A 26,973-nucleotide genomic window follows, 5' to 3' on the forward strand; every position below is an offset into this window, starting at 1 on the left:
GCTACAAAATCGATAAGAATCAGAAGTTCAAAACCCATATATTTCAATTTTATCTATTTGTCTGCAAGAATCAAAAGTTTAAAACCCATATAGGCATATCATTTCAGATTGTTTAAAAAATCAAAACCCAGATCTTTCAGTTTCTATCGCCTGCTGTTCAAGTTCGGGTTCGTCGTTCGCAAGCTTTAGCACTGTCTCTCAACTCTCAAGCTTGCCCCCCTCTCTCTCTCTGCAACTGTTAACTTGTATCTACAGGGACGGCGGTAGAGAGAGAAAGAAGAAATAGTGAGAGAAAGAAGAAAAAAAAATGAATTTTTTTTTTTTTTAAATTTTGGGTTTTGGGTTGGGTTTGGGTTAAGCCCGACACCAGCCCGAATATGTCTGGATTTTGACAAAATTTAACCTCAACATGAACCTGATTTGTAAATTTAAAGCCTAATTTTAAAATTTCGGGTTGGACTAGGTTAGTTCGCCCAAGTTGCATCCCTATGTAGCCCTAGTTGTTGTTGTTGTTGTAGAGATCGGATTTCTGGGTCGGCTCGACGTGGCCAAGAACGTTGCTTTTTTGTTCAACTCCTTGGCCCAGTCCTTCTATCAGTTCACATTGTCCTCGTCGGCGACGATAGTTGATGAGGTTAGGTTGGCTGTGTTGGATCGTGACCGCAGCTCCGAACTGACTCTTTTTCGAGGAGTGGGTGGAGAAAGAAGACTCTGGTAGTGTATTCCAGAGATTTTCAGAAGCAACGAATCTCAGTTAAGGGTTTTGAGGAGGGAAGTTCCAGTTTTGGTGATGATTCAAACTGTTTCTTTAAAATCTGCCTATGCATTTTATGCCCTAATATATACACACATAAAGAAATTTGCTAATTTTTACCTAAACATCTAATTGTAGCTGACCATGCATCTAATCGGGCTATACCAAAATTATTCTTATTTAATCCTTTTCTTTTGTAAGGGTCAATTGTAATTTGTAATTTTTTTTTTAAAATACATTTACTTATCAAAATATATATATTTTTTTATGTAAAAATTATTATAGATATGAACAATAATGTACATGGCTATAATAAGCAAAGGCACACGTTGGATTATTACTTTAGAACAAAAGAACTAAATAAAGGTCAAAACCCGACCAGAAATAAGCAAAACCTCCAATGAAAAGAGACAAACAGAGTAACAACTTAAGCACCAAATAGATCAAGTGCATCTTGAACTCTCAAAGCGGACAAATCCAGCACCTCCCACCAAATAACCTTCTTAAATCCTATTATTCTTCTCAATCCAAACACATATATGATATAGAGCTGTAGAAAATATTCATCTAGCAACTCTATCTTTCAAACCATTAGAGTGAAAAGTAGTACTAAACCATTGAGATAACAGCACACCAATTGTCGTGACTGACGTCGCTGGCGACTCATTTTTTTGGGCAAACAAACACAATTAGGTTGCTGCAAATCCAGGAGACATGAGAACCAGTTCCAAAGAATTAGGCAACAAGTAGTTGAAACCCTTGGCCTGCTACCATTCCAGCAAAGATCATGCCAAAAAACTTTATAATGATGCACCCACCCTAAGTGCATTCCATGCACTTTTCAAAGAGAAAGAGCCAGAATTCCACGTCACAGCCATAGAAGGCCGCAGCCGAACAGACAGAAAGTTTCACAATTGTTGAATTTGCACTGTAGAAGAAGGAGGAACTGCCCGGGTACCAACCGTACCATTATGAAGAATGTCAGCTACGTACCATTGAATTTTTTTTGGAAGGTTTAAACTCCCTATAATGTCTTTGACCAAACTCATTCAGCAAGGTGTCTCCGAAGCACCAGGGGTCAGTAAACAGCCTAATGGTCAGTAAAAAGCCTATCTAGCTAGTATCTCTCTCAATCCAAATTCCAAACATGACATAGAGCTGTAGAAAATATTCTTCTAGCAACTCTATCTTTCAAACCATCACTGCAACAAATACTGGTACTAGGGACGAAATTTTTAGCAAGAAAATTAAATTTGTTGCAAAAGGCTGCAATTTGTGACAAATTAAAATTTTGTTGCCTAATATGTTTTTTTTTGCAACAAACATGTAAATTTGTTCCTAATGTGTAATGTTTTGCAACAAATTACGAGTTCGTTGCCAAAAGCACTATTTTAGGAAATAAATTATGGATTTTGTCTCCAATTGATATTTTTTTTGCGACAAATATCTGTTTTGTCTCAAAATGGTGAATCTTTTGCCAACAAAAAAATTTATTTGTGCCCAAAAATTATACATTTAGTGACGAATAATTTGTTGTAAAAAATTATTTTTTTTTAGACAAAAGGTTTTGTTGCAAAAAGTTAATTTTTTGCAACAAATCTCTTTTTTGTCTCAAATTTTGAATTTTTTGTCAACAAAAATATTATTTGTTCTAAAAGACGTAATATTTAGTGACAATTAGTTTGTTGCAAAAAAAAAATACATTTTTAGAGACAACGGTTTTTGTCTCAAAAAGTGAATTTTTTGCCACAAATCTTTTTGTTGTTTCAAATTGTGAATCTTTTGGTAACAAAAATATTATTTGTCCCAAAAGACTTAACATTTAGTGACAAGTAATTTGTTGCCAAAAAATATATTTTTAGGGACAAAAATTTTTGTTGCAAAAAGTTAATTTTTTGAGACAAATCTCTTTTTTGTTTCAAATTGTGTATCTTTTGTCAACAAAAATATTATCTGTCCCAATAGACTTAACATTTAGTGACAAGTAATTTGTTGCCAAAAAATATATTTTTAGGGATAAAAGTTTTTGTTGCAAAAAGTTAATTTTTTTGAGACAAATCTCTTTTTTGTTTCAAATTGTGTATCTTTTGTCAACAAAAATATTATTTGTCCCAATAGACTTAACATTTAGTGATAGGTAATTTGTTGCCAAAAAATATATTTTTAGGGACAAAAGTTTTTGTTGCAAAAAGTTAATTTTTTTGAGACAAATCTCTTTTTTGTTTCAAATTGTGTATCTTTTGTCAACAAAAATATTATTTGTCCCAATAGACTTAACATTTAGTGACAAGTAATTTGTTGCCAAAAAATATATTTTTAGGGACAAAAGTTTTTGTTGCAAAAAGTTAATTTTTTTGAGACAAATCTCTTTTTTGTTTCAAATTGTGTATCTTTTGTCAACAAAAATATTAGTTGTCCCAATAGACTTAACATTTAGTAACAAGTAGTTTGTTGCCAAAAAAATGCATTTTTAGGGACAAAAGTTTTTGTTGCAAAAAGTTAATTTTTTTGCAACAAATCTCTTTTTTGTTTTAAATTGTGAATTTTTTGTCAACAAAAATATTATTTGTCCCAAAAGACTTAACATTCACTACAAGAAAATTGACAAACCGTGGTAGAAAGTCAATTTTCTACCACGGTGCAGAACCGTGGTCACAATTTTTGTTATTTTCAAGTGTGGATTCCAACTTGTACTTTGTCCTCGTTTGTAAAGTTCGGTTAATTTTTTATTAAACGGAGTTGGGCCTGCTGTGTGGATTTAATTTAATTTTTGGCTGGGCTTATTTAAATTGGTTTTTCTAACCAATGCATCAAAGGGTTGCACCTATTTCAAACCAGTACGTATGTGCTTCAGTTTGAATTTGAATTGAACCAGTTTTATTCAAAGGGTTGTACCTGGTTCTATTTGAATGAACCATGATGTCTAACGGTTGCACCCACCTGAAAAAGCATCTTGCTACCTATAAATATCCTGCTTGGGATCATTTGCAAAATACACGAAAAATTCAGAATACTTCTCTTCGATCTTAATTTTGAAATTTCCTCTTCCTCCTTCTCTCTTCTTGCATACTTGCATACACATAGAGTATAATGTGAGTTTGAGTATAGTGCATAGGAGAGAGTACTACACTAAGCCGGTTTGCCTGTTTCTTCAGTTTGCAATCATGCTACCGAATAAATAAAGGTCGTTGAATTCTTAGAGATAGACACCACTAAGTCCGTAAACACCATAGCAGGGCGAATCTGTCTTAAGGATATAGAATCAAATTGTAGTCTTAACCTATTATCAGGTTCTTTTATTTTTATATAGTTTTATTTTATTATATAATAAACTATATTATTATTGTTTTATAATAATAATTATATATATACACATTATTTTTTTACATAATATTTAAATAGTAATATTATAGTATATGTTATATTTAGACCATATTTGGACAACATATGCGTGGGTACGTATGTAATTCTCGATGAGTCAGTAAGTCTAAAGAGAGAAAGAGAAAGAGAGAGAGGACAATCTATGCGAATGTGGGACATCGTCAGTGTTGGTGTTGGCGACCAGCCTATAGTTGACGGTGACAAAAATTGCTATCCCAAACAACCCATGAAATTGTTGAACCCAACAACGTTAACATAGAGTGACCAGAATGTTAGATTGGTCATATTAAATTTTGTTCTCTTTGGTCATTCCATAAATGTAATTTTGCTTTAAATAATATGAAAATTGTGTATATAAGGGTAATTTGTTTAATGTTTTACTTTAATGTGTCTGGTGATATGTATTTGCACATTTTTTTCAAATTGATCAATGGTGTTTTGTACACAAGAAGGGGTTGATATATATGTGTGCACTGTAAGGATATCATCACATGGGTGTGTAAAGGCACTTTACTCTAAATTGTGATCGAGCTTATTCTCTTCTCTTACATCCGATTGATGAACAAAAATAGGGAATGACACTATCTTCTTTAGGGATGTCGATCTCATTCATCTCTCTCTCCTAGCCAAATTGTTTATTTCCTATCGAACAAACATTATTGAAAAATATTTATTATCGAAACAAAACTCCATTGTGTTATGAATTTGATGTCCTAGACTAAAAAAATGGTTTTTTTTAAATGAAATTTAAATATTTTATAACTTTTCCAACAAATAATTTTCCTTTTTGAAAATCAATTTTCTTATTTTTTGCATGATGGACAAAGTTAAAACATGCATAAACTATAAACTAATTAATGCATTGTTTATACAAAATAATTAAACTTAGAAGTCTAATATATAATGATTAAAATTTTCAAACATTAAATCTTTATTGTGTCGTACGTGTGTCCTATGTCTGTGCTTTATATGACGAGAGATGATTTCATAAGAATTATTCCCTCTTTCTCAAAATAGATGTCCCTTTTTTTACTTAAAAAAAAAAAAAAATAGATATCCCTTTTAGAAAGTTGTGGCTCATAAATGTATCATACCCTTGTCCCACGTGTCCGTGCTTTATATTCAAAGTTTTCCTAAAAAAACATTAGTAAGTAATAGTTTTTCAAAAGGGACATTTTTTTGGGATAGTGAGAGTAATTTTCAAAAATAATTAATAAAACAAAAATCCTAAAAAACTCGATATCACCATATATAATAAAAATAAATAATTAAATTTAAGTTGGGGTATTAGTTTAAACTTTCTTAAAAGAATTAAAAAATATGATGTGGCTTCATAAAATTTCAACACCTGTCAATTATTAAGATGGGCATTGCCCATCTACTTACTGGTTTAACCCGATCTTATTGTTTTCCTTCTCCATCTCTTCTCTCTCTGTAATCTGATGGCGCAAGGTTAACCTTGCATATTTCAATGGACATCCACTAATTCAACAAATAGCCAAAATCACAAAGAGAAAATTTTTAATTCTATGTCTTCACCTATTCTTCAAATCCCCCAAAACCAAATGGATCAGCTGGAACAGGTTGTGTGTCTGACAAAGGATTGTGAAGGCCTGGGTTTAAAATAATTGCAAGCTTTTAATTCTGCTTTGCTTGCAAAAATTGGCTCGAGATTCGGTCTGGATGGCAATTCCTTGTTGGCAAAAGTTTTTAAGCAGAGATACTTCAAAGTACCTTGTTGGCTGGGTTTCAAATTTCTGTTTCAAATTCTACTCCTTCATCGCTGATCGGCGGGGACGAACAACGAGGACGGAGGACGAAGGACTGAAACGTCGTCGACGAGCAGCGATGAAAGGGACGGCGGCGAGCAAGGAATGACAGTGAGATGAAATGGTAGGGGTTCGGATCGGCGGTGAGCAAAGATAGCGTCACAAGCCGGTATTCAAGGATCGGCGGCGACGAACGACGATGTTCGAGGGTTAATGGAATGGTTTCGTCGGAGTATTAGTGAGGTAACGGAGAGCCAGTGGCGTACACAGGGATGAAGAGGAGCTTGACGATGGCGGCGGCAAGGGCGAACCAGATGAGGTCGGCGATGGGTTATGATTTGGGCATGGGTTGTGATTTGGTGTAGCTTCGTTGCGCCTTTCATGGTTTGATCGGTGGGTACTGAGAAGAAAATTTGTGTAGTTGAGGAAGGATCAAGTTTTTAGGGATTGAGAGGGGGTGAAAGAGATGCGAAAAAGGCAAAAGAATAAAAAAATGGGTTAAACCGGCAAATAGATGGGCAATGCCCATCTTAATAATTGATAGGTGTTAGAAATTTTATGGAGCCACGTCAGCAGGCCTACACAGGATGCAAGCATTACTCGTGCAATGCATCTCTAATGCCCAAAATATCTATCCAATTTTTTTGTGGGAAATTTTAGCGCCAAACATTTTGGTGGCACGTGAATTAAGTGTGAGAGATTTAACTCTACTCTTTTCTTAACACAAATTATATGTGCCCTGCCTTCTGTCAAGCTTTCAACGAAAGAAGCTCCTTTCTGCATACGAAATTCCAAAGACTATTTACAGAAAGTAAAGGAAAATCTTTCACTCGATCGATCTGTTCTCTTCCTCTCAAGATGAAGACGATGCCCTAGTTTATCATCATCAGATTGTAGGCTCAATTACCAGGTTTTTCTTTCTCTCTATATTTCTCTTGTGTGTGTGTATATATATATATAAGGAAGATATTTTTCTTGCTACATATACGTCCACGATTTTTAATTTATTATATAATACCTATTATATTAACGATGCATTACACATGTATATTATATTAACGATGCATTACACACACACACATATATATGGATAATGGGATTGTTAGGCAGATAAGTGTTTTAATTTTAAATTTGGTCACGCGGCCTTATATACCACCATTTGTTGTGAGATTTTTTTGAGCAAACTGTCGCCTGATAATAAAAAGTTTTTATATAGGAAGAGATTTAGCCAGAGAAGGAAGTTCGTGATTAATCAGGAAGGGAGTGGAATTTGAAGGGAGATCTTTTGGAAGAGATACAACCTGTGAAGAAGTAACAGGCAAGTAGATCTCTACTATATTTTAATTTTCATTGTTTAATATATTATAGGCTAATTACATCTATTACCAAATATAGATATTAATAAATTATTTGTGATAACAGTGCATAGCGTAACCATGAAATTATAGGTGAATATGCTAATACGGTTATACTTGCTAATATCTTGTTATTAATTGTTATAGCTATATTTGGTATCATGACAGATATAGAACTGAGGTGTGAGTGATAATGGATACACACACACACACACACACACACATAGTTATACTTGTTCAAATTACTTCCTTATTGCATATGGTTAGATTTAACTCACACATACATGAGCATAATTGTACCTAGTGTGTGGATCAGTCGCAAGGGAATTGTGATTTGGACAATGACATCATCCTTAGTAAATTAGAGTTCTATTTGATTGGTACATTCCTGTACTTATCTAAGCATTTATATGCATATAGGTGCTTATATTATATAATTGAATTAATTAAATTATATGAGAATGGGTTAGTTGATGATTACATGCATCTCAACTTGTGAAATTGTGGAATGTGGGAGTTAGGTTGAGTATAATTTGTGTTCAAACATTTTCCAGAATCAGAATTCAAAACCAAAATATATCATTGATTTTGATATTGAAATCAACTAAATTCAAGAAGATATTGAGAAATTCTAGTGAAAAATCAAACACACAAAATAATTTGAAAAAAAGAAAAAGATCTATGAAATTAATTATATGTAGCAAATTACTTGAATTCAACAACCCATAAGCTGGTTTGCATGACCAATCTGAATTGATTAAAAATCATAACCTAGTTTGCTATTTCAAGGAAAAAGGAAAGTAATTGGATGTTGCTTGCTTGGCCGGAAGCTTTGTTGTTGATGTTTAATTGTTTACACACACATATCAGTAAATAAAACTTTTAATTTCATTAGAAATAAATTCACGGATATCATCGGTATGGTAAATCAATGAGCATAAATATATATAACTTAGTAGAACAAAAAAAAAATGGATGGATTCAATATAATCAAACTCACTGGACAATAATAAAACTTGATTGTAGCCTTAATCATGCCTCAATCTCACATCAGATTCATATTCTCACAATCATTGAACAATAAAACATATTGCATTCCGTGCTTGTGTATATAACAAAGTTCATGGCTTCAGATACTAGAGTATGAAAAATGACCGATGTATACATTTTTACTGAAATCAACTTCATATACTGATATAAATCTATCCTTAGATAACTAAAATCTATTTAAGGATTCTTTTACTGTTTGTATGAAAAATATTGCACTAAGAAGAAAATTCTTTCTAGGCACTCTTAAAGTGAATAGATAGAACATTTCATTTTATTTTTGTCCAAATCTAACAGTAACCTTACAAATCAACACATAATTTCATAATCACACACATGATCCAAAACAAAAGAGAGAAACCATTTCAATGGAAATATCAAAAAATAAGATGTTTGGATACAATTGAAAATCAAAAATTGAAATTGAAATTAGGGCAAATGGGATGTTATAATGAGATGATCACAGAAGTGCTTTATAGACCGAAACTGCACTAATAAATTCATCATCATCGATCAATCGAAACCATATGCTGATTTGCGAAGTACGGATCGGTTAGTATAGAGGCAAACAACAAAACAAAACATGTAGTTGTTAGAGAAATTGAAGTGTATGTAAATCTAGAAAGAGAGAGGGAGGGGGAGGAAAGAGAGAGGGATTGAGTTTTTAACCTAAATTTCACCCTCAAATTCATAGTCTCATAATTTAACTCACAACAGCATAATTTAAAAGGAAGTAGAAAATCAAAATAGAACTCACAACGAGTCCGAAGACCTCTTTTACTCATCACTAGTCTGTGTCATAGTTCGTGCAAGTCCTCTATTTTTCTTAGTAGAGTTATGTGACCGTGCAGATAGATTAGGGATGAATCACTGAAACTTAGGGTTTACATTACACAATAGGGAGAGGAAACGATATAAATGGGTGGAAGACTTCATTGGTAAAATCGTGTATTAGTGGGTATAGTGCGGGAAATTTATCTATTTATTTAAAAAAGGGACAAAGAATTATACTTATCCCCTTAATTAAATGTTGGAGTTCCAAAGATGCCCAAGGAGTTGATCCATTGGTTCTCTTGACATGATTAACGCTGTTATATATATTTTTACTGACTTGAACAAACATACTTTAGGAAAAAATCTATGGATCGGAGTTGGATTCAAAATGAAAATAGGTGTTCCACTGAGTACAAAGAAGAGGTAGGAAGCTTTATGAACTTTGCACAGAATCATGCGGATTCAGAGGGGAAGATTCGTTGTCCATGTCATAATTGTTGTAATGTCTTGTTTCAATCTTTAGATGATGTGGGAGAGCACCTATTTGTTCATGGCTTTAACAAAACCTACACAAAATGGATACATCATGGTGAGAATATGTGGGATGATGAGGTGGACATGAGTGACAATGATGATTATACAACATATAATGAAGTGGAGGAACCTGATTTTATGCAACATATCTTGGAAGACATACACACGGGAACATCTATGCGTGATAGTAAGGGGGAAGCATTTACTGAAAATAGCTCAAACGTTGCAGAAGGTCCAACATCTTCGAATAAATTTGCAACATTATTGAGTGATATGGAGCGTGAACTTTATCCAGGATGTAAGAATTTTTCGAAGTTGTCTTTCTTGATTCAGTTTTTTCATGTGAAGGTATTAAATGGTTGGACGAATAAATCTTTTGATATGGTGCTTCAATTGTTTAATAAAGCACGTGAAGATAATGAGCCATTACCAAAATCACATTATGAGGCTAGAAAAATAATGCGGGAGTTAGGCCTTGGATACCAGTCAATACATGCATGTGAAAATGATTGTATGTTATTCTGGAAGGATTACGAAAAAGATAAATATTGTTCTGTTTGTGAAGAATCCAGATATAAGATTCCTCGAAAGGTGTTACGGTACTTTCCACTCAAACCGAGGCTGCAAATGTTGTTTATGTGTAGAAAGACGGCTACAGATATGGTATGGCACAAAGTGAAGCGTATCGATGATGGTATATTGAGGCATCCGGCAGATTATGAAGCCTGAAAGGGTTTTGATAAGCAACATGATTGGTTTGGCAAGGATCCTCGAAATGTTCGTCTTGCATTAGAAACCGATGGGTTCAATCCATTTGGAAATATGTCCAATTCCTATAGCATGTGGCCTGTAGTTTTGATGGTGTACAATTTACCACCTTACAAGTGCATGAAAGATCCTTATTTTATTATGTCGTTGCTCATCCCAGGGCCAAAATCACTTGGAAATGAGATAGATGTGTATTTGCAGCCTCTTATTGATGATCTAAAGGAGTTGTGGGAAGAAGGTATAGATACATTTGATGCTTCTACAAAATAGTTTTTTCGTATACATGCAACAGTTTTATGGACGATAAATGACTTCCCCGCATTTGCTGTCTTGTCTGGGTGGATGACGAAAGGTAAATTGGCATGTCCAGTTTGTAATAAGGAGACAAGTTTTTTTTCACTAAAGAATGGAAAGAAGATCTGTTACATGTGCCATCGTCGCTTCCTTCCGAGGGATCATAGTTGGCGAAAAAATAAACAAGCATTCGATGGAAATCAAGATCATAGACAGAAGCCTAAAGAACTTTCTGGCGATGATTTATTGGAACAACTAAATAAAGTAAATGTTGTGACATTTGGTAAAGGACCAAATAGCTTAAAGAGAAAATGTAAGGATTATGAACTAAACTGGACGAAGAAGAGCATTTTCTTTGAATTGCCTTATTGGCGAACTCTTAAATTACGACACAATCTAGATGTCATGCACATTGAGAAAAATATATGTGAGAGTGTGATTGGAACATTATTGGATATAGATGGGAAAACAAAAGACACCATCAAGGCTCGCATGGATTTGAAAGAAACGGGTATCAAGAAGGAATTACATCTAATTTCAGATGGAGACAAATTTATGATGCCACGTGCATGCTACCAGCTATCATCAACTGACAAAAAGGAATTTTATGAATGGTTGAAATCTATTAAGTTCCTAGATGGGTATGCGTCAAATATATCTCGTTGTGTGAATGTTAGAGATCGCAAGCTATCGGGAATGAAAAGCCATGATTGTCATGTTCTTTTACAACGACTTCTTCCTGTAGCAATACGTAAGCACCTTTGCAAGGATGTATGCATCGCATTAACTGAGCTTAGTTTATTTTTCAAGAAATTATGTTCAAGGGCATTGCTAGTTGACGATTTAGAACAAATGGAAAAAGACATTGTCATTATACTATGCAAGTTGGAAAGAATATTTCCTCCCGCCTTCTTTGACGTAATGGTTAATTTAACAATTCACCTTCCTCGTGAGGCGATCCTTGGTGGACCAGTGCCGTTTCGGTGGATGTATCCAATAGAAAGGTGATGCTGTGTCACTTGTAATTTTACATTCATTGTTGCAATCATTGTGTCGAACATGCGTGTCTTAACAAATAAAAAAAAATTATTAAATTTTTGTAGGTTCCTATTCACTTTAAAGAAGACCGTTAGGAATACTGCTAGACCAGAGGGATCGATTGCTGAGGCATATATTGATAAAGAATGCCTAATATTTTGCTCTATGTATCTCGAAGGCATTGAGACGAGATTCAATAGAGATGAACGAAATGACGATGGTGGTCAAGGGAATAGGCGAGAGGGTCTTTATGTTTTCACACAAGATGTACGTATGTTGGGAGCACCAACCTATTATCCGATGCCGTTGACTGATCTTGATAAGGTTCAAATGTATATCTTAAATAATTGCGATGAAGTGTTGCCTTATGTGAAGTAAGTAAATAATGAAACAAAATTTTTGATTCATGTGTATTGTTGTTGTAGTCTTTTTATCCTTAAGCTCTAATTTTATGTACTTTACGGGAAGTGAGCACAAACAGTATCTAGAGAGCGAAGGTTTTACCAATGTGGACCAGATACATGAACAACAATTTCCTCGATGGTTTGAGCACCGTTTAAGTGCTTGAATATTGTTAAAAAGAGTTATATAATAATTATTTTTACTAATTTCATTATAATTTTATCAACAGATGAAACGATTGCATGAGCAAAAGGCTCCAGAAGCTACTGACCAATTATATTTCTTAGCGTGTGGTCCTAAATCATTAGTTATCCGATATTCAGGATGTATTGTCAATGGTATTAGGTTTCGCACAATTGACTGCGACAAGCATCGTAGGACACAAAATAGTGGGGTGGTTGTGAAAGGAGAACATGATTCCAAAGAAATTGATTTCTACGATGTTCTTGTAGATGTTATGGTGTTAAATTATTTGGGAGAAAACAAAGTACACCTCTTTAAGTGCGATTGGTTTAATGTTGGCAACCAAAGAATGGGGATACATTCGGATGGTAATATCACAAGTGTAAATCATTCATGCTTGTGGTATAAGGATGATCCTTATGCATTAGCATGCCAAGCTGAGTAAGTGTTTTATATGAAAGACCCTAAGTTCGGCAATAATTGGCATGTTGTGCAAAAGGTGGCACCTAGGAATTTGTATGAAGTTGAAGAGATGTCATCGGTCGATGAAGATACAGATGTAGATGATGATTCATATGAAGTTGAAGATGCAGGAGACATTGACACAACTGTCCAATATGATGATCTAGATTTGGACACGTTGCATAGGGAAGATGTCCAGCTAGTTTATGTTGACCTACCTAATATTTCGCCAAACAATGCAACTTTTGATCAAATAAATGATGATTTCATTGCCGATGATGAGAGTAGCGATGAAGATGATACATTGATTGACTATTGTGATGATGAGGAAGATGATGAATTGCAATCTTCTGAAAATGATGAGGAAGATGAATAATTGATACCTACCGATAATGAAAGTGATATGGACTAAGTTATGTAATTGCATCCTTTTGTTTTTCCATTCTTGAAATGTATGTAATATAATTATGCTTCATACTATGTCAACAAGAAAGTGGTGGTGTTATTTTTGTAACTTGTTTCCTACATATTTTGTATGCTATAATTTTCTTCTTATTCTTCTTCCTCTCTCTCTTTCTCCCTCCTCATTTTTATAGCTCACTTTTGTTTTGTTACATATGATGTATATTTTTGGAAGTATACTTATTATGGTATGTTGAAGACTTGTAATAAATATTTATTCCATACTTGTTTGTATAATGAAATACTAACTTATGACAGGTTAATATGGCTGGACCCGGTCGTCGGAGAGCGCCTACAACTATACTTACTTCCACATCTACACCCACACCTGAGGCTGAGCATATGACCACACCTACTGCCACACCCGAGTCAGAGCCTACTCCCACACAAACTCCCACATCTACTACCAATCAGTCATCGAGTGCATGTAAGATTTTCTCATTACATTATTTTACAAGTTATGCTATATTCACAAATTTGAAAAAAAGTATGGCAATCTACATTGGTATAATAAAGATATTTGATATTGTTGATTTTGTGGGGAAATTTAAATTTTTTATGCCCAGGTTTTCTCATTTGATATTATTGATTTTGCAGCTTCTAGCACATCTAAAAACGGGCGTGGTATTAGTCGGGGCGTAAAATTAATCGTATATAGGGCTAAAGGTGGTCCTAAACCACATATTACTTTCCCAGAGGGAAAGTATCGGCCCATTGGTGGTTGGTCTAAAGTTTTCGGGTCAATGGTGGGTGTTATATGTCGAGAGCATGCTCGTATGACTTGTGGGACTTGGTCGCACATGGAATTGGCCGATAAGGCCACGCTTTATCATCATATTCAAGTAATACCCTTTTCCCCCTTTTAATAATTTGTCATAGTTAGGAGGCTAAAAGCAATACTTAATATACCATTTTAGAGTTATCTCTTGTTTGAAGACAATAGAAAACGAAAGTAATTAGAATGTATTTTGCTGAATTATTTTGAATGCATTTTCTTGAATGAACTTACCAATCCTGCTTTTTTGTTTTTATTTTATTTTATTTTATTTTTCTTTTGAATGCAGTTTGCTATGTTTTGTTGAATATTGTTTGCTGGATTTTGCTAGGTTATTTGAAATGTTGAATGCATCTTGCTGCATGCTGTTTGCTGAATGTTGCTTGTTGAATTTTTTAGGTCCTGCTACATGCAGTTTGCTACTTTTTGTTGGGAATTATTGTTTTAAATTTTTACTTGTGCGTTTCACATCACTCAGGCGTACGCCTCTCGCTTAGGCTCCAAGGGAATTATAGCGCCTCAGTGCACCTAGCACCTTTAATAGCATTGTGTTATTCAGATGATATTATGAAACATGTCTCGTTTTTGAATTCTTTTATATACCCTAAGTCATTTAAGCAAGTATTTTTAATATATCTACTTTATTTCAGGAAAATTTCGTGATTGATCTTGATAATTCTCGCATTCGAAGTGGACTTGACAAATGGCTTGCAGCTTGATTTCGATCACATAAAAATCCCATGCACATGCATTTTAAATCTTTCGGAGATGATGTAGAGAGGGCTAGGAGAAAGCCTTATAGAAATGTTCGTCCTGGGGATTGGCAAGCTATATGTGAAAATTTCATGACCCCGACATGCCAGGTACACCATTCTTTTTCTATTCATATGGAAAATTTATAATTGTAGGCTTAGGTAGGTAATGACAATTCATTAAACTGAAATGTAGAATAGGAGCGCTGTCAATAAAGTAAACAAGGCAAAGAATCTAACAAATCACCGTGGTGGCTCAAAACCCTTTGTCACACTTCGCTATGAAATGGTTATTTCCTATGTTCTATTATTTTTTGTAATTATATAAATTTACAAATGTTAAATTAATAATATTTGGTTATAATTATCTTAATTGAAATAGCGAAACATGGAGACAGAAGAGGAACCAAACATGGTGACATTTTATCACCGAACACACTGTAGGGAGGATGGGACATGGGTCACCCAACATTGTCAGGGTCTCTATGTATGTATATGCATATCTAGTAAATTTTAGTTTATTTTTTTGTATTTATTAATCATTTACATACCAATTTGTATGGATATGCAGGATAGAATGATTCAAGAGGTCAATCAACAAGAAAATTCGGATGGTGTATCCAATTCCTCTACACAGTTGACCCGTAACGAGATTTACATTCAAATAGTTGGTTCAACCTCGTCGTATGTTCGTGGGCTTGGTCATGGGGAGATGTCCATTATCTCTTTACGGGGAAGTCGTGAAGATGTTGTTGAGGCTAGGCGTAGTGCTGATGAAGCAAATCGAAGGGCTGATGAGGCAAATCAAAGGGCTGAAGAGGCAACACACGGGCTGAAGAGGCAAATCAAAGGGCTGAGGCATTAGAATAGCGATTGGGGGATCAAATCAACTTGTCCAAGGTAACAGAAGAGAGAATGGGGGACCAAATAAGCTCTTTGCAGGCTCAACTCACATCTTTAACAGCATTGGTGCAACAAGCTCTAGGGGGCTCATCAACTGGGGAGGCTCATCGTCTTGCTTAGTAAGTGAAATTAAATACTTTACTGCAAACACTGAATTTGATATATGCTAGAGTGCATTTTTTTTTTTGTTATTAGAAGGATAATAGTTTTGTTTACTGGTCGAGGTATTGGGAAAATTGTGCATGTGATTCTTTGGTGGTGATTGATTATGCTTGGATGGTTGTTTTTTTTGTTTTAGTGTTAGTCTGGTAGGCTCTATTCAGGCAAGGAACCCACATGCTGCCCTTATCTTGAATCAGATCCCGGAATAAACAACACTTAGCAACCCAATCATTGTATCTCTCTAAGTTCTAATTTTAGTTTTATCTTTTTCAAAATACTTGAATGAAATATACTGTTGAAATTAATTAGTTAACAATAAGGTACTTTTCTATAGTTGATTGCCATAGAATTGAAATGCTTTTCCATTAATTAGGTAGCAAAATCACCTCTTCCTTCAAGCATTCAATTAAAGAGAATTCTAATTAAATAATATGTAGCATGATTGTATCTAAAGTACTTTCCTAAATTTTAGCTCATTATACTTATTTCTTGTGCATAAATATTAAATACTAAACTACAAGCATTGATGTTCTTTTGTGTCCATTAACTGTAATGTGTGGTGTTTGTGATCTTGTTATATATATAGTCCTAGTTATGCACATGGAAATCCTTGAGCCTATTGACCGCTCATGCATTGTTTTCGAATTAGAGTCCGACTTTACCTACCTCTTTGTTTTTGGGTAAGTGATTTGAATAATTGAATGTAAACCACAATTCATTTTATTTATATTTGGTAAGTATAATTAATTTACGTTTCCTTATCATTTTTCTTATGAAATTAGGGTTCACTGTCAATAAATATAAATAAATAAATATATATATATATACAAATTATCTTTCATAAGTTTCGCTAACATCCTTGGGAGTTGCAACTTCAGATGGGAACTTGAGAACATTTTCTAATAGCGAAGCATAAACTTCGACAGTTTCTTGAACCATTAAGTTTTTAGAAGAATATTTTCCAAGCAATGAACATTGTGAGTTAGAGGTGATAATCTTCCCTTTGATACCACTTGCAATACAAGAACTGTTACATACCTGATATTCTTCCTTGGGAAAAGATAGCTATTCACCTTGTCAACAACCTAAATGTTATAGCCATAAGAATAATAAATGAGTTACAACAGGAAGTTTTAAGACATTTTCATTATTATAATTGGACATGTCATAACCTTCCAGAAAGATTGGAGACCCATATTTTTAAAGAGTTGCTGCACATGAGATCTTTTAAGGCCAAATATTTAACCTTCCAGAAAGCCTTAGACACATGATTTAGAGAAGGTTCACTTAAAGTGCAATCAGAAATTCTAAGTAAAGTAGGATCTGCAGATAATTTTTGTTATGTCTCCAAAATAGATGACTGGAAGAAGGTTCACTTAAAATAAAATATTAGATTCTAGTGAAAATTGAGGCATGACAGTATCTCTTTCGTAAAGTCTCCTAAGCCCGATAATGTTGGCCATCAAGAAACTTGTCTATAAATTAGAGCATACTTTTGAACTGATAATTTGATTTAGACCACTGGGGGGAAAAAAATGACATGGCTGAACGAGTAATGAATGAATTTAGAAAAATCTATAGCACCAAATCCCGTTGGAAAGGGCCACATTCTTTAAAAATATTGTATCTAAAAATTAAAAAGGGAAGTAAGCTTGATCTGTCTTGCCACTTAATTGAGTCCAAATGAAAATTGCGATGCAAAATTAAGTGAAATTAAAGTTTCTACTTCCTCTCTTGAAAAGAAAAATAAAAAAACTAAGTTTTATAAGTTAGGTTAGTACTGTTAACACCTAAGCTAAGCAACATGGGTATGAGAAAATGACAAGGAAATGGTAAAACCAAAAGGGATGTGGTGATTGGGTTCTTGGCTTGTAGATGGGTCGTGAGGTCATCAATGAGTACAAAGTGGCCTTTGGGGTTTTATAGGTCTTATCCAATTTATCTGAACTTTTTTTAATTATTTTTTTTATTTTTTGTGGTTGATTTCCTTAACCCCATCTCTCTTTTTAAGATGATATGTCAATATTTAGCTATCTAGTTGTTACACCTTAATTTGTAATTTTAAAATCTTCAAATAAAAAAATTAACCCATTGATGCACCATTACTAATTAAATAGAAGGTTTTTACTCTTATAAATTAGTATTTTCCTTTTAATGTTTGATCAAAATATCATGGTGCCAGAAACAATCTCTACTTGTTCTTTACTTTTTCATGGGTACCAGAAAAGAATTACATCTTGTAATTCAGTAAAAATAAGGGAAATTGTTTGGATGTAATACTGATGAATTGTAAGAGGAATATCTAAAAGCCCAAATAACTAGATTGGCTGTTTCAATATCTATAAGTAGGTTCTTTACTTAATTGGGTAATTTGGAAGCAATTCAGAATCAGAATTGTGAGTTTAATAATTCAAGCTTGTTTATTGCCTCTTGAGCTGGCACAGAATTAATTTTCTCAAGAAGAAAAATCATTGAATTGGATGGTCTTTGGTTCAAGACTTTTAGTTTGAATTTTTTTTTTTTTATCCAATTCTGACTTCACCTTGACGGTGTTTATGTTCACCCACTCGTAATGAAAGTTTTCCCATACAATAAAAGAGGCTCCTAGGAAGAAATTTTTTATTTACAATAGACTTACCTCAAATATAAATATATATAAACACAATAGTTTGGTCAGTATCCTAACCCTTGAAACTTACATTTAATTTACTGCTGCAGCAAGCTTTGGGAGGCTCATTGTCCAGGGAGCCTCATCGTCCTACTTAGTAAGTTCAATTAATTCTCTACTACATAGAGGGAATTAATACTTGCTAGAATGTAATTTTTTTATGATGTTGGAAGGAGAATATTTTTGTTTAGTGGCAGCTGTCTTGAGAAAATTAGGCATGTGATTCTTTGGGTGGTGATTGGTTATGCTTGGGTGGTTGTTTTCTTTTAGTGTTAGCCTGCTTAGCTCTATTCTTGTTTTATTTTTAGTCTGATTGATTATGCTTGAGATTTGATTGGAAATGCCGAAGATTATCCATTACATTAGAAATTCTACAATGGATACTAAATTAAAAAATTACAAAATGCAGCAAGGTCAAAAAGCAGTTTTAAGGTTTTCATAATTATTTTGGTTTGCAATATCATTTTTTACAAATCTAGATTCTAGAATCTGGATTATGAATTTAGCAAGTTTAGTAAGGAGTACAATGATACCAAGTGTCACGAAATGGGATACCTTTAAATATTTGATTCCAAATACTTGGAAAACCTTATCGTGATTATTTACTGGGTTCCCCTCATCTTTTGCTTGGAGCATTTCTACTTGTTATTTTCAGGGAATCCCTTTACTAGTCACGATTAGTCAATGCATCATAATTCTGTCTAATTATTACCAAACATATATACAAATTATGTTTCATAAGTTTCGCTAACATCCTCGGGAGTTGCAACTTTATATGGAACTTGAGAACATTTTCTAATAGCGAAGCATAAACTTCGACAGTTTCTTGAACCATTAATTTTTTTAGAAGAATATTTTCCAAGCAATGCAACATTGCGTGCTAGAGGTGATAATCTTCCCTTTGATATCACTTACAATACAAGATCTATTAGAGCCTTGATATTCTCCCTTGGGAAAAGATAGCCATTCACCTTGTCAACAACCTAAATGTTATAGCCATAAGAATAATAAATGAGTTACAACTAGGAAGTTTTAAGACATTTTCATTATTATAATTGGACATGTCATAACCTTCCAGAAAGATTGGAGACCCATATTTTTAAAGAGTTGCTGCACATGAGATCTCTTAAGGCCAAATATTTAACCTTCCAGATTGCCTTAGACACATGATTTAGAGAAGGTTCACTCAAAGTGCAATCAGAAATTCTAAGTAAAGTAGGATCTGCAGATAATTTTTGTTAGGTTCACTTAAAATAAAATATTAGATTCTAGTGAAAATTGAGGCATGACAGTATCTCTTTCGTAAAGTCTCCTAAGCCCGATAATGTTGGCCATCAAGAAACTTGTCCACAAATTACAGCATACTTTTGAACTGATAATTTGATTTAGACCACTGGGGGGAAAAAAATGACATAGCTGAATGAGAAATGAATTTAGAAAAAGCTATAGCACCAAGTAGAGAAGGGCCAAAGAGAACCACTAACAAAAATATGAATAAGACAAATCTGTTTTGCAATTTGAAAGAAGATATAGTCTACATAGAGGGGCCATTACTTGGTGCAATGGCAAAAGTTCTAGGTGACAAATGTAGGTGTACAGATTCAAAATTGAGAACAGCTACTTTGAATTGTTTGTTGTATATTATTGCTTTTACAATTTTTGGTTGAATTTCACAAAAATCCCCAGTGCCAATGTTGACAGCTCTAAAAGAATTGAAAAAGAGAGCAAAACTTGAAAGAAAAGGAAAGAAATTTCTAATAGAATAATGATGGGGGTTGCATGAGAAGTCTGATTTGTTTAACATCAGTCTTTTAAGAGTATTATGGACTAGTCAGGTTTATTTGAGTTAGTTATGGAAAGAGCATGCATGAGACTTTGCTTGTGCTGCCATTTCAATGTAATACAATGAACTGAACTATAGCAAAATGCATTGCTTTGCGATTGGTTCTTTAATACAACTGATCATTTTATTTATTTATTTATTATTATTGTCTTGATGTATTACTAAATAGTTGGTTCATAAACTTTGATGCTCTTTCTTAGGTTAGTAGTCCTTGTTTTAAAAAAGTAAAAAATTTAATTCACTTCCATGCTCACTTTGCCTTTAGAAAGACTTGAATAGTTTACAGTGAACTGTATTTTTGAATTGTGTCAAGTCATTAGTAGTAATTACAAATAAATTAGATTTTTAAATTTTGTTAAGTCAATAGTAGTAATTACAAAGAAATTAGTGAGGCATTGGACCAATTTCTGTAGTAGGTGTAGTGGACTAGCTCCTTAGTGGGTTCTGTCATGCTAGGTACATAGTTCAACCTTACATTCATTAATCTCCTCCCAAAAATATAGAAATATTCCTCAATTTGCAATGGAGCACATGCATAGAGCTAATTTTCAGCTAGCCAATTAAAGAACCATGTGTGCTCACATAAAATTAAAGAAATATCACAATCTTCATCATTACACCATTAACATGTGTGTATATTTATATTGATTGTGTGTGTGAGAGAGAAAGAGAGATGGTGTTGATGGTGATGGAGAAGAAGATGAAGTCAAAATAGGTACCCATTTTCTAAATTAAAGAGTAAAGTTAAGTGTAAAAAGAGGAAGAAGAGAACCGAACCCAGAAACACCTACTGCAAGTCCATCAATAGTTGAAGACCAAACATGTTAATGTGTTTGTAATCATTCCAAACATGTTGACTTTTGTATTAATGTGAATTGTTTAAGATATTTTTTTGTGCTTTACTAATTATTTGTTATCTTGTGGTTTGTTATTTGGTTTGTATTTTTGCATTCTTAGTGTGTAAAAAAGGCCTTGAAATTATGAGAAGACCTTGTAGAAACTTAAATTTGTTATAGTGGTTTGAACTAATCATAATTTTTCTATGTTTTTTGACAGATTGCATGTGGCTGGGATTATCTTTTTGACTTTTTGTTGCAAGCCCAATAACTATATTTTTTGTTTCATATGGGCTCAGGATAAACTCACTTTTGTACTTTTGGTTCTTACATGGGATTGGATTTATGGATCTCCCATCTTCCCATTATTGGCAGATTGCAGGTAGCTGGGCTTATTAGCTTTTTGACATCTTTTTGTTGTAGACCCAGTGACTATATTTTTTTTGTTTCATTGGGCTCATAAGAAACTCACTTCTATACTTTTGGTTCTTACAAGGGATTGTATTTATGGATCTCCCATCTCCCCATTGTTGGCAGGTTACATGTAGATGGTATTAGTTTTTGTTACATGTAGATGGTATTAGTTTTTGTTACAGTCCCATTAATTATGTTTTTTGTTTCATATGGGCTCAGGAAAAATTCACTTTTGTACTTTTGGATCTCCCATCTCCTTATATTGTTGGATATAGGTTTAATCATTCTCTATGTATATGAATCTCGTCTTGATCCCATATTTGGAATATGTATGGATGATTGGATATATGAAATAGTATTTTACCTTTTCATTTGTATGATATTAGATTGTATATTTTGTAATTGATAATTGTTTAATTGACATGTTTGGTATTAGTGAGAAAAAAAGATGTCTTATAAATTAGTTTATTGAGAGGAAGAAAAACATTATTGAGAACAAAAAAAATAAAAATCAAATTATGATTTTTAATGCATTTATTCACAAATTTTTAAAAATTGGCAATTAAAAATATTTGTTATTAAATATTAACACTTGTGACAAAGGTAGTTTTGTTGTAAATTGCACTACATGAAGTGACAAATATATTTTTGTTGCAATTGTTCTATCTTTTAGTGACAAATTTAATTGTGTTGCAAATAGATATATTTTTTAGAAACAATCTAGTTTTGTTGCAAATAGGTATATTTTTAGAAACAATCTAGCTTTGTTGCAAATAGATACATTTTTAGAAACAATCTAGCTTTGTTGCAAATTATTGTATATTTAGCAACAAAATTCCTTGGAATGGAGTTGTATTAAGCAACAAATTTGTGAATAAATAAGGACAAATCGTTTGTTGCCAATTGTCATCTCTTTAGGGACAAGTAAATTTCTTGTTGCAAAAGATCAACCTTTTAGCAACAAAAGTGTTTTACCAATAAAAGTCCTTGGAATGGAGTTATATTAAGCAACAAATTTTTTTGGAGAAATGGAGACAAATTATTTGTTGCTAATCGTTGTATCTTTCGTGACAAGTAAATTTTTTGTTGCAAAAGATTAAACTTTTTGGGACAAAAGTTTTTGTTGCGTAAAACCTTTTGTCACGAGCTTATAGGGACAACCTCGCCACAAATTTTTTTTGTTGCAAAAAGTTTTTTGTAACAAATTGTCTGTATTTAGTGACAAAAAGTTTCGTTGCAAAACACCAAATTTCTTGTAGTGCATTAGAGTGAAAAGTAGTACGAAGCCGATCTACATAAAGAGGCATTATTGATATCAGATAACTTTCTCACCCCCATACCACTTTCAACCTTAGGTGAACAAATTGTCTTCCAGTTAAGGGCAGGCATTTTCTTATTAGAATCACTAGAACCCCAAAGGAAATCCCTCATCTTCTTCTCCAAAACATTGATGAAAGAAGTAGGCAACTTAAAAACAGAAGTCCAATAATAAGCAAAACAAGTAAGGAATCTCTTTGTAAGTTATTTTTCATTATTCAAATCTATACTTATTAGCCATGATTGCGTATAAGACAAGGACAACAAAGGCCTTATAGTTTCTATGACTAACACAATTGTTTACATAGAAACAGTGATGGCCCTGCATGCAATTTCTCATGTGAGGTGAGACTGTGAATTGAAAGTTATAATCGTGGTGACAGTAAGAAATCATGTGTCCATTTATTTTAGCAAAAAGAATGAAAAGAACACCTACCATCCTCAAAACACATCTTCTGCAGACACAGCAATTACCTAACATTTGCCACAATGCCTTGGACGTAAACATGCTTCCAGAGTAGAAATTTATGTTATAATTCTAATGTTAATATTTGAGAGATATGTAGCTCTATTTAAGACTTCTCTACTCAACAAATTGCTATTCTTGTATATGTATTATCAGCAATCCAGTTAAAAATTAATGCATGCGGGTGTGTGAAACAGAGGGAAAAAGGAATTGTTTCTTTTACATGTGAAGTATGGAGGGGAGGGTCCATGCATGTAGGCTGGGATGATATCATAATTGAATACTACCATAAAATATAGGATTTGTTAGTTGGATATATATGTGCTTGTTTACCATATAACTTGTGGTTGATTAGGAGCTTATAAGTTCAATATTGGATATGACTTTCTGGAACTTCAATTATTGAGCATTTGGGTTATTTGAATGTGGGGTATGTCCTTCGTTTTGTAATCATCTCTAACAAGAAGTAACAAAAATAAGAGGTAGTAGTTATTTGACATTGTATGACCAATGACCATGTACCCACTTTTGCATTGCAGAATTTTCTCTTTCTCTCTCTCTCTCTCTTCCTCTTTATTTATTTATTTTTTATAAAAAGAATTATTCTGTAACTAAAACTGCTTAACCAGATACATCCTCATGTCTTTTACCAGTTTGCTCTCTCTATACATATATATAATAAATATGATTTATGCACACAAATATATATAGACTGAGTCGGTCTATAAGCAATTAGTTTTTTTTTTTTTAATAACTGAGGGTGTCCCAACTCCCTTTTGAGACAAGACTAATCCCTTCCGATACTTGTAATCCCTCTTTAACTGTTTCTGACACTCATATAAATTGAGCACAACCTATGGAGGTTCATGTCCTATTTGTCAATTGTGGTTCATTAACTAATTTTGAAGTATACATGAGGTAGCTCTCTTACCTTGTCAGAATATATGTTGATTATCAGAGGTAGAGAGATAGAGATGTAGAACTGATATATGAATTGATGATATATATTGAATTGATATTCATGATAATGATACAAAGCAGGTATAAATATGTTAACATCAAACGGCTAGTAAATCACTATTACAACGGCTATAATATAATGTAATTATGGTAACATATAATATAATCTAATTATATTAACATCCCCCTTCATAAACCAACTTGAGTTTGGAGAGAAAATCTGGAATAGAAGACGGTATTGGAGTTGTGAAGATCCGATACGTTGAGGTGCTTAAAAACACATGATAGACCACTTAAGAAAAGTGTGATAGCCTTGAGAGAGCTCTTGAAAGCAAATATTAGAATGGCATTATAGAATTAATAAAATTTACTACTTGAGAGACGCACGGATGCGTATGACAGAGCGGGATTACCGCTTGGTAGAGTGGTATAACCACTTGAGATGCGCACAAGCGCATAAAGACCATTTTATGATAGATGTGGTAGTCATGAGCTTTTGAAAGCTAATAATTGAGTGGAATCATTGAGTGAAATTTACTACTTGAGAGGCGCTCGGAAACATCGATTACCAGGGGCACTTGTGGAAGCGTTGATTACAAGGGCGCTTGGAAGCGCATCAGAGAGAGCCAGATTAATGCCGAGAAATTAGGTGGGCTGTACTCCAGAAACTGGAACTGGTCGGAATACACCTCTTCAAGTTCTAGAGGGATATCAGGAGCACCTAGAACTTGAATTTGAAATTGGGTCAAAACTTGAAATGAACTGGGCCGAATATTGATCTGGGCCAAAACTGAACTGGAACAAGGCCCAATATTGATCTGGGCCGGAGCTGAACTGAACTGGGTTGAATATTGATCTGAAGTGGGTCAAAAGCCGGGATAGAAACGGAGCTGATTCTAAAACTGGCCCTTACCACGTTGTAAAGAGTGAGATTCTGCCCATGTGAATTTTGAATATATATATATATATATATATATTTATAGAGAGAGAATGTAAATTGAAAAATAAGAAAGGAGAGAGAGTGGGGGGGGGGGGGGGGGGGTAAAGTGAAAAATGGAAAAGAAGAAATGTGAGGGTTGGGTCTTGACTTTGTCGGCCAAGGAGGTGAAGGAGGGGATGGAGATGGAGGTGGCGGCTGTTGGAGAGTCGGCGAGACAGATCCGGCGGAGATCCCTGTTGGAGATCCAGCCGACGAGACAGACTTTGTCATCCCTGTTGGAGATCCAGCGGTGAGCTTGGATCTGTCTCGCCGGCTCGCCGCTGGATCTCCAGCAGGGATAACAAAGTCTGTCTCGCCGGCTGGATCTCCAACAGGGATCTCCGCCGAATCTGTCTCACCGGCTCTCCAACAGCCGCCACCTCCATCTCCATTCTCTTCTTCACCTCCCTGGCCAACAAAGTCAAGACCCAACCTTCACATTTCTTCTTTTCCATTTTTCACTTTACGCCCTCTCTCTCTCCCTCCTTTCTTATTTTTCAATTTACATTCTCTCTCTATAAATATATATATATATATATATTCATAATTCACATGGGCAGAATCTCACTCTTTACAACGTGGTGAGGGCCGTGAGGATGAAGATGGCCGGCGAGACAGATGCGACCGCGGGACAGATCCGGCCATGGGCTGTGAGGATCCAGTGGAGACAACTGGTTCGTCGCCGGCGAAGAAGGAGATGGCTTACTGCGAGTATGATGATGGTGGCGCCGAAACTGAGTTCAGGGCTGTGATGTCCGGCAGCGGTGAGTTCAGCGAGATGAGCACGGAGATGGCCGATGACGGCAGATCCGTGGCGACACCGGTGATAACGGCTATGGTGGTGAAGAGATGGGATGAGTTATCTTAAAAAGTCTATGTGGACTTGAGACCTATGTCGACGACGAAGGATGGTAGGACGATATCGGGACCAGATCGATGCGAGGTCTCGACGTCGAAGGACGGCGGGACAGCGAGACGACGTCGACTGCAGATCAATGTCGATGACGGCAAGAAAGCGGGACGACGTCTACTACAGAGGTGGGGACGAGCTGGTTTACGGCGGCTCAGATGGAGCCGGTCGGTGATGAGTTCGGCAGTAATGGAGAAGATATGCCGCCGAGGATGGCTGGTGTTTCTCCGGTGGTAGAGGTTCAGATCGAGCGGTGGTTCAGATTGAGCTTCGGTGGTGATATATATATATATATATATATATATATATATATAAAATATGGCGGGGAAGTGGTGATGACGGCAGAGATCGGAGAAGGTTGAGGAGGATCTTGGATCTGTGAGTAGGGTGGTTGGTGTGTTGGGTATCAGCCAAGGGTGAGGTGGAAGACGCTGGTGGTGTTGTCGATGCAGAGAGCAGTGGCTGAGAGGCAGAGGTGGGTGAGGCGAGTTAGGAGTTGGAATGACCCGGTGAGGTTGAGCTAGTGGACGGGGGTGACGATGGCAGAGAGCTCGGCTGAGGGCGAGCAGGGAGCTGGACACGGTGATGGTTGCCGTGATTGGTTCGGATGAAATGATGGAGTGGCGTCTAGCAGTGATGAACTCTGGTAGGGGCGACTGATGAGCAGAAGCAGAGGTTAGTTTAATTGAGGACTTTGGACCGCCCGCTGGAGATGACGCATAAGGCTTATGCCGACATCTCCGGCGGTGGCTCTGATACCATGTT

At 34.8% G+C, this 26,973-nt stretch overlaps 3 protein-coding genes across 8 annotated transcripts; all 3 read left to right on the plus strand.

Moving 5' to 3' along the window:
* Window positions 1-9,446: 9,446 nt before the first annotated feature.
* Window positions 9,447-10,343, plus strand: LOC132295991 (uncharacterized). Its single transcript, XM_059794248.1, has one exon. The coding sequence runs from the start codon at window positions 9,447-9,449 to the stop codon at window positions 10,341-10,343; it is 897 nt and encodes a 298-aa protein (XP_059650231.1).
* A 93-nt stretch (window positions 10,344-10,436) lies between these two features.
* On the plus strand, window positions 10,437-13,137 carry LOC132295992 (uncharacterized). Its single transcript, XM_059794249.1, has 5 exons — window positions 10,437-10,620; window positions 10,675-11,680; window positions 11,780-11,981; window positions 12,346-12,681; window positions 12,799-13,137. The coding sequence occupies exons 1-5, from the start codon at window positions 10,437-10,439 to the stop codon at window positions 13,135-13,137; spliced, it is 2,067 nt and encodes a 688-aa protein (XP_059650232.1).
* Window positions 13,138-13,483: 346 nt separating this feature from the next.
* On the plus strand, window positions 13,484-21,956 carry LOC132294571 (uncharacterized). Of its 6 annotated transcripts, XM_059792479.1 has the most exons (8): window positions 13,484-13,650; window positions 13,821-14,065; window positions 14,649-14,861; window positions 14,947-15,039; window positions 15,133-15,237; window positions 15,322-15,772; window positions 18,534-18,580; window positions 21,383-21,956. In XM_059792479.1, exons 3-6 carry the CDS (start codon window positions 14,739-14,741, stop codon window positions 15,613-15,615), a joined length of 615 nt encoding a protein of 204 aa, XP_059648462.1. In that variant the 5' UTR covers window positions 13,484-13,650; window positions 13,821-14,065; window positions 14,649-14,738; the 3' UTR covers window positions 15,616-15,772; window positions 18,534-18,580; window positions 21,383-21,956. The 6 variants fall into 6 exon arrangements, 5 of the variants coding, with proteins under 5 accessions (XP_059648462.1, XP_059648461.1, XP_059648460.1 ...); XM_059792478.1 differs by having other exon boundaries at window positions 18,534-21,956; XM_059792477.1 differs by lacking the exon at window positions 18,534-18,580.
* The last annotated feature ends 5,017 nt before the right edge of the window (window positions 21,957-26,973 follow it).

This window comes from Cornus florida, unplaced genomic scaffold, assembly GCF_030987335.1.
Source record: "Cornus florida cultivar Cherokee Brave unplaced genomic scaffold, ASM3098733v1 CherokeeBrave_3.0.0_Hap2_Chr02, whole genome shotgun sequence".
In the NCBI taxonomy this organism is placed as follows: Eukaryota; Viridiplantae; Streptophyta; class Magnoliopsida; order Cornales; family Cornaceae; genus Cornus; species Cornus florida.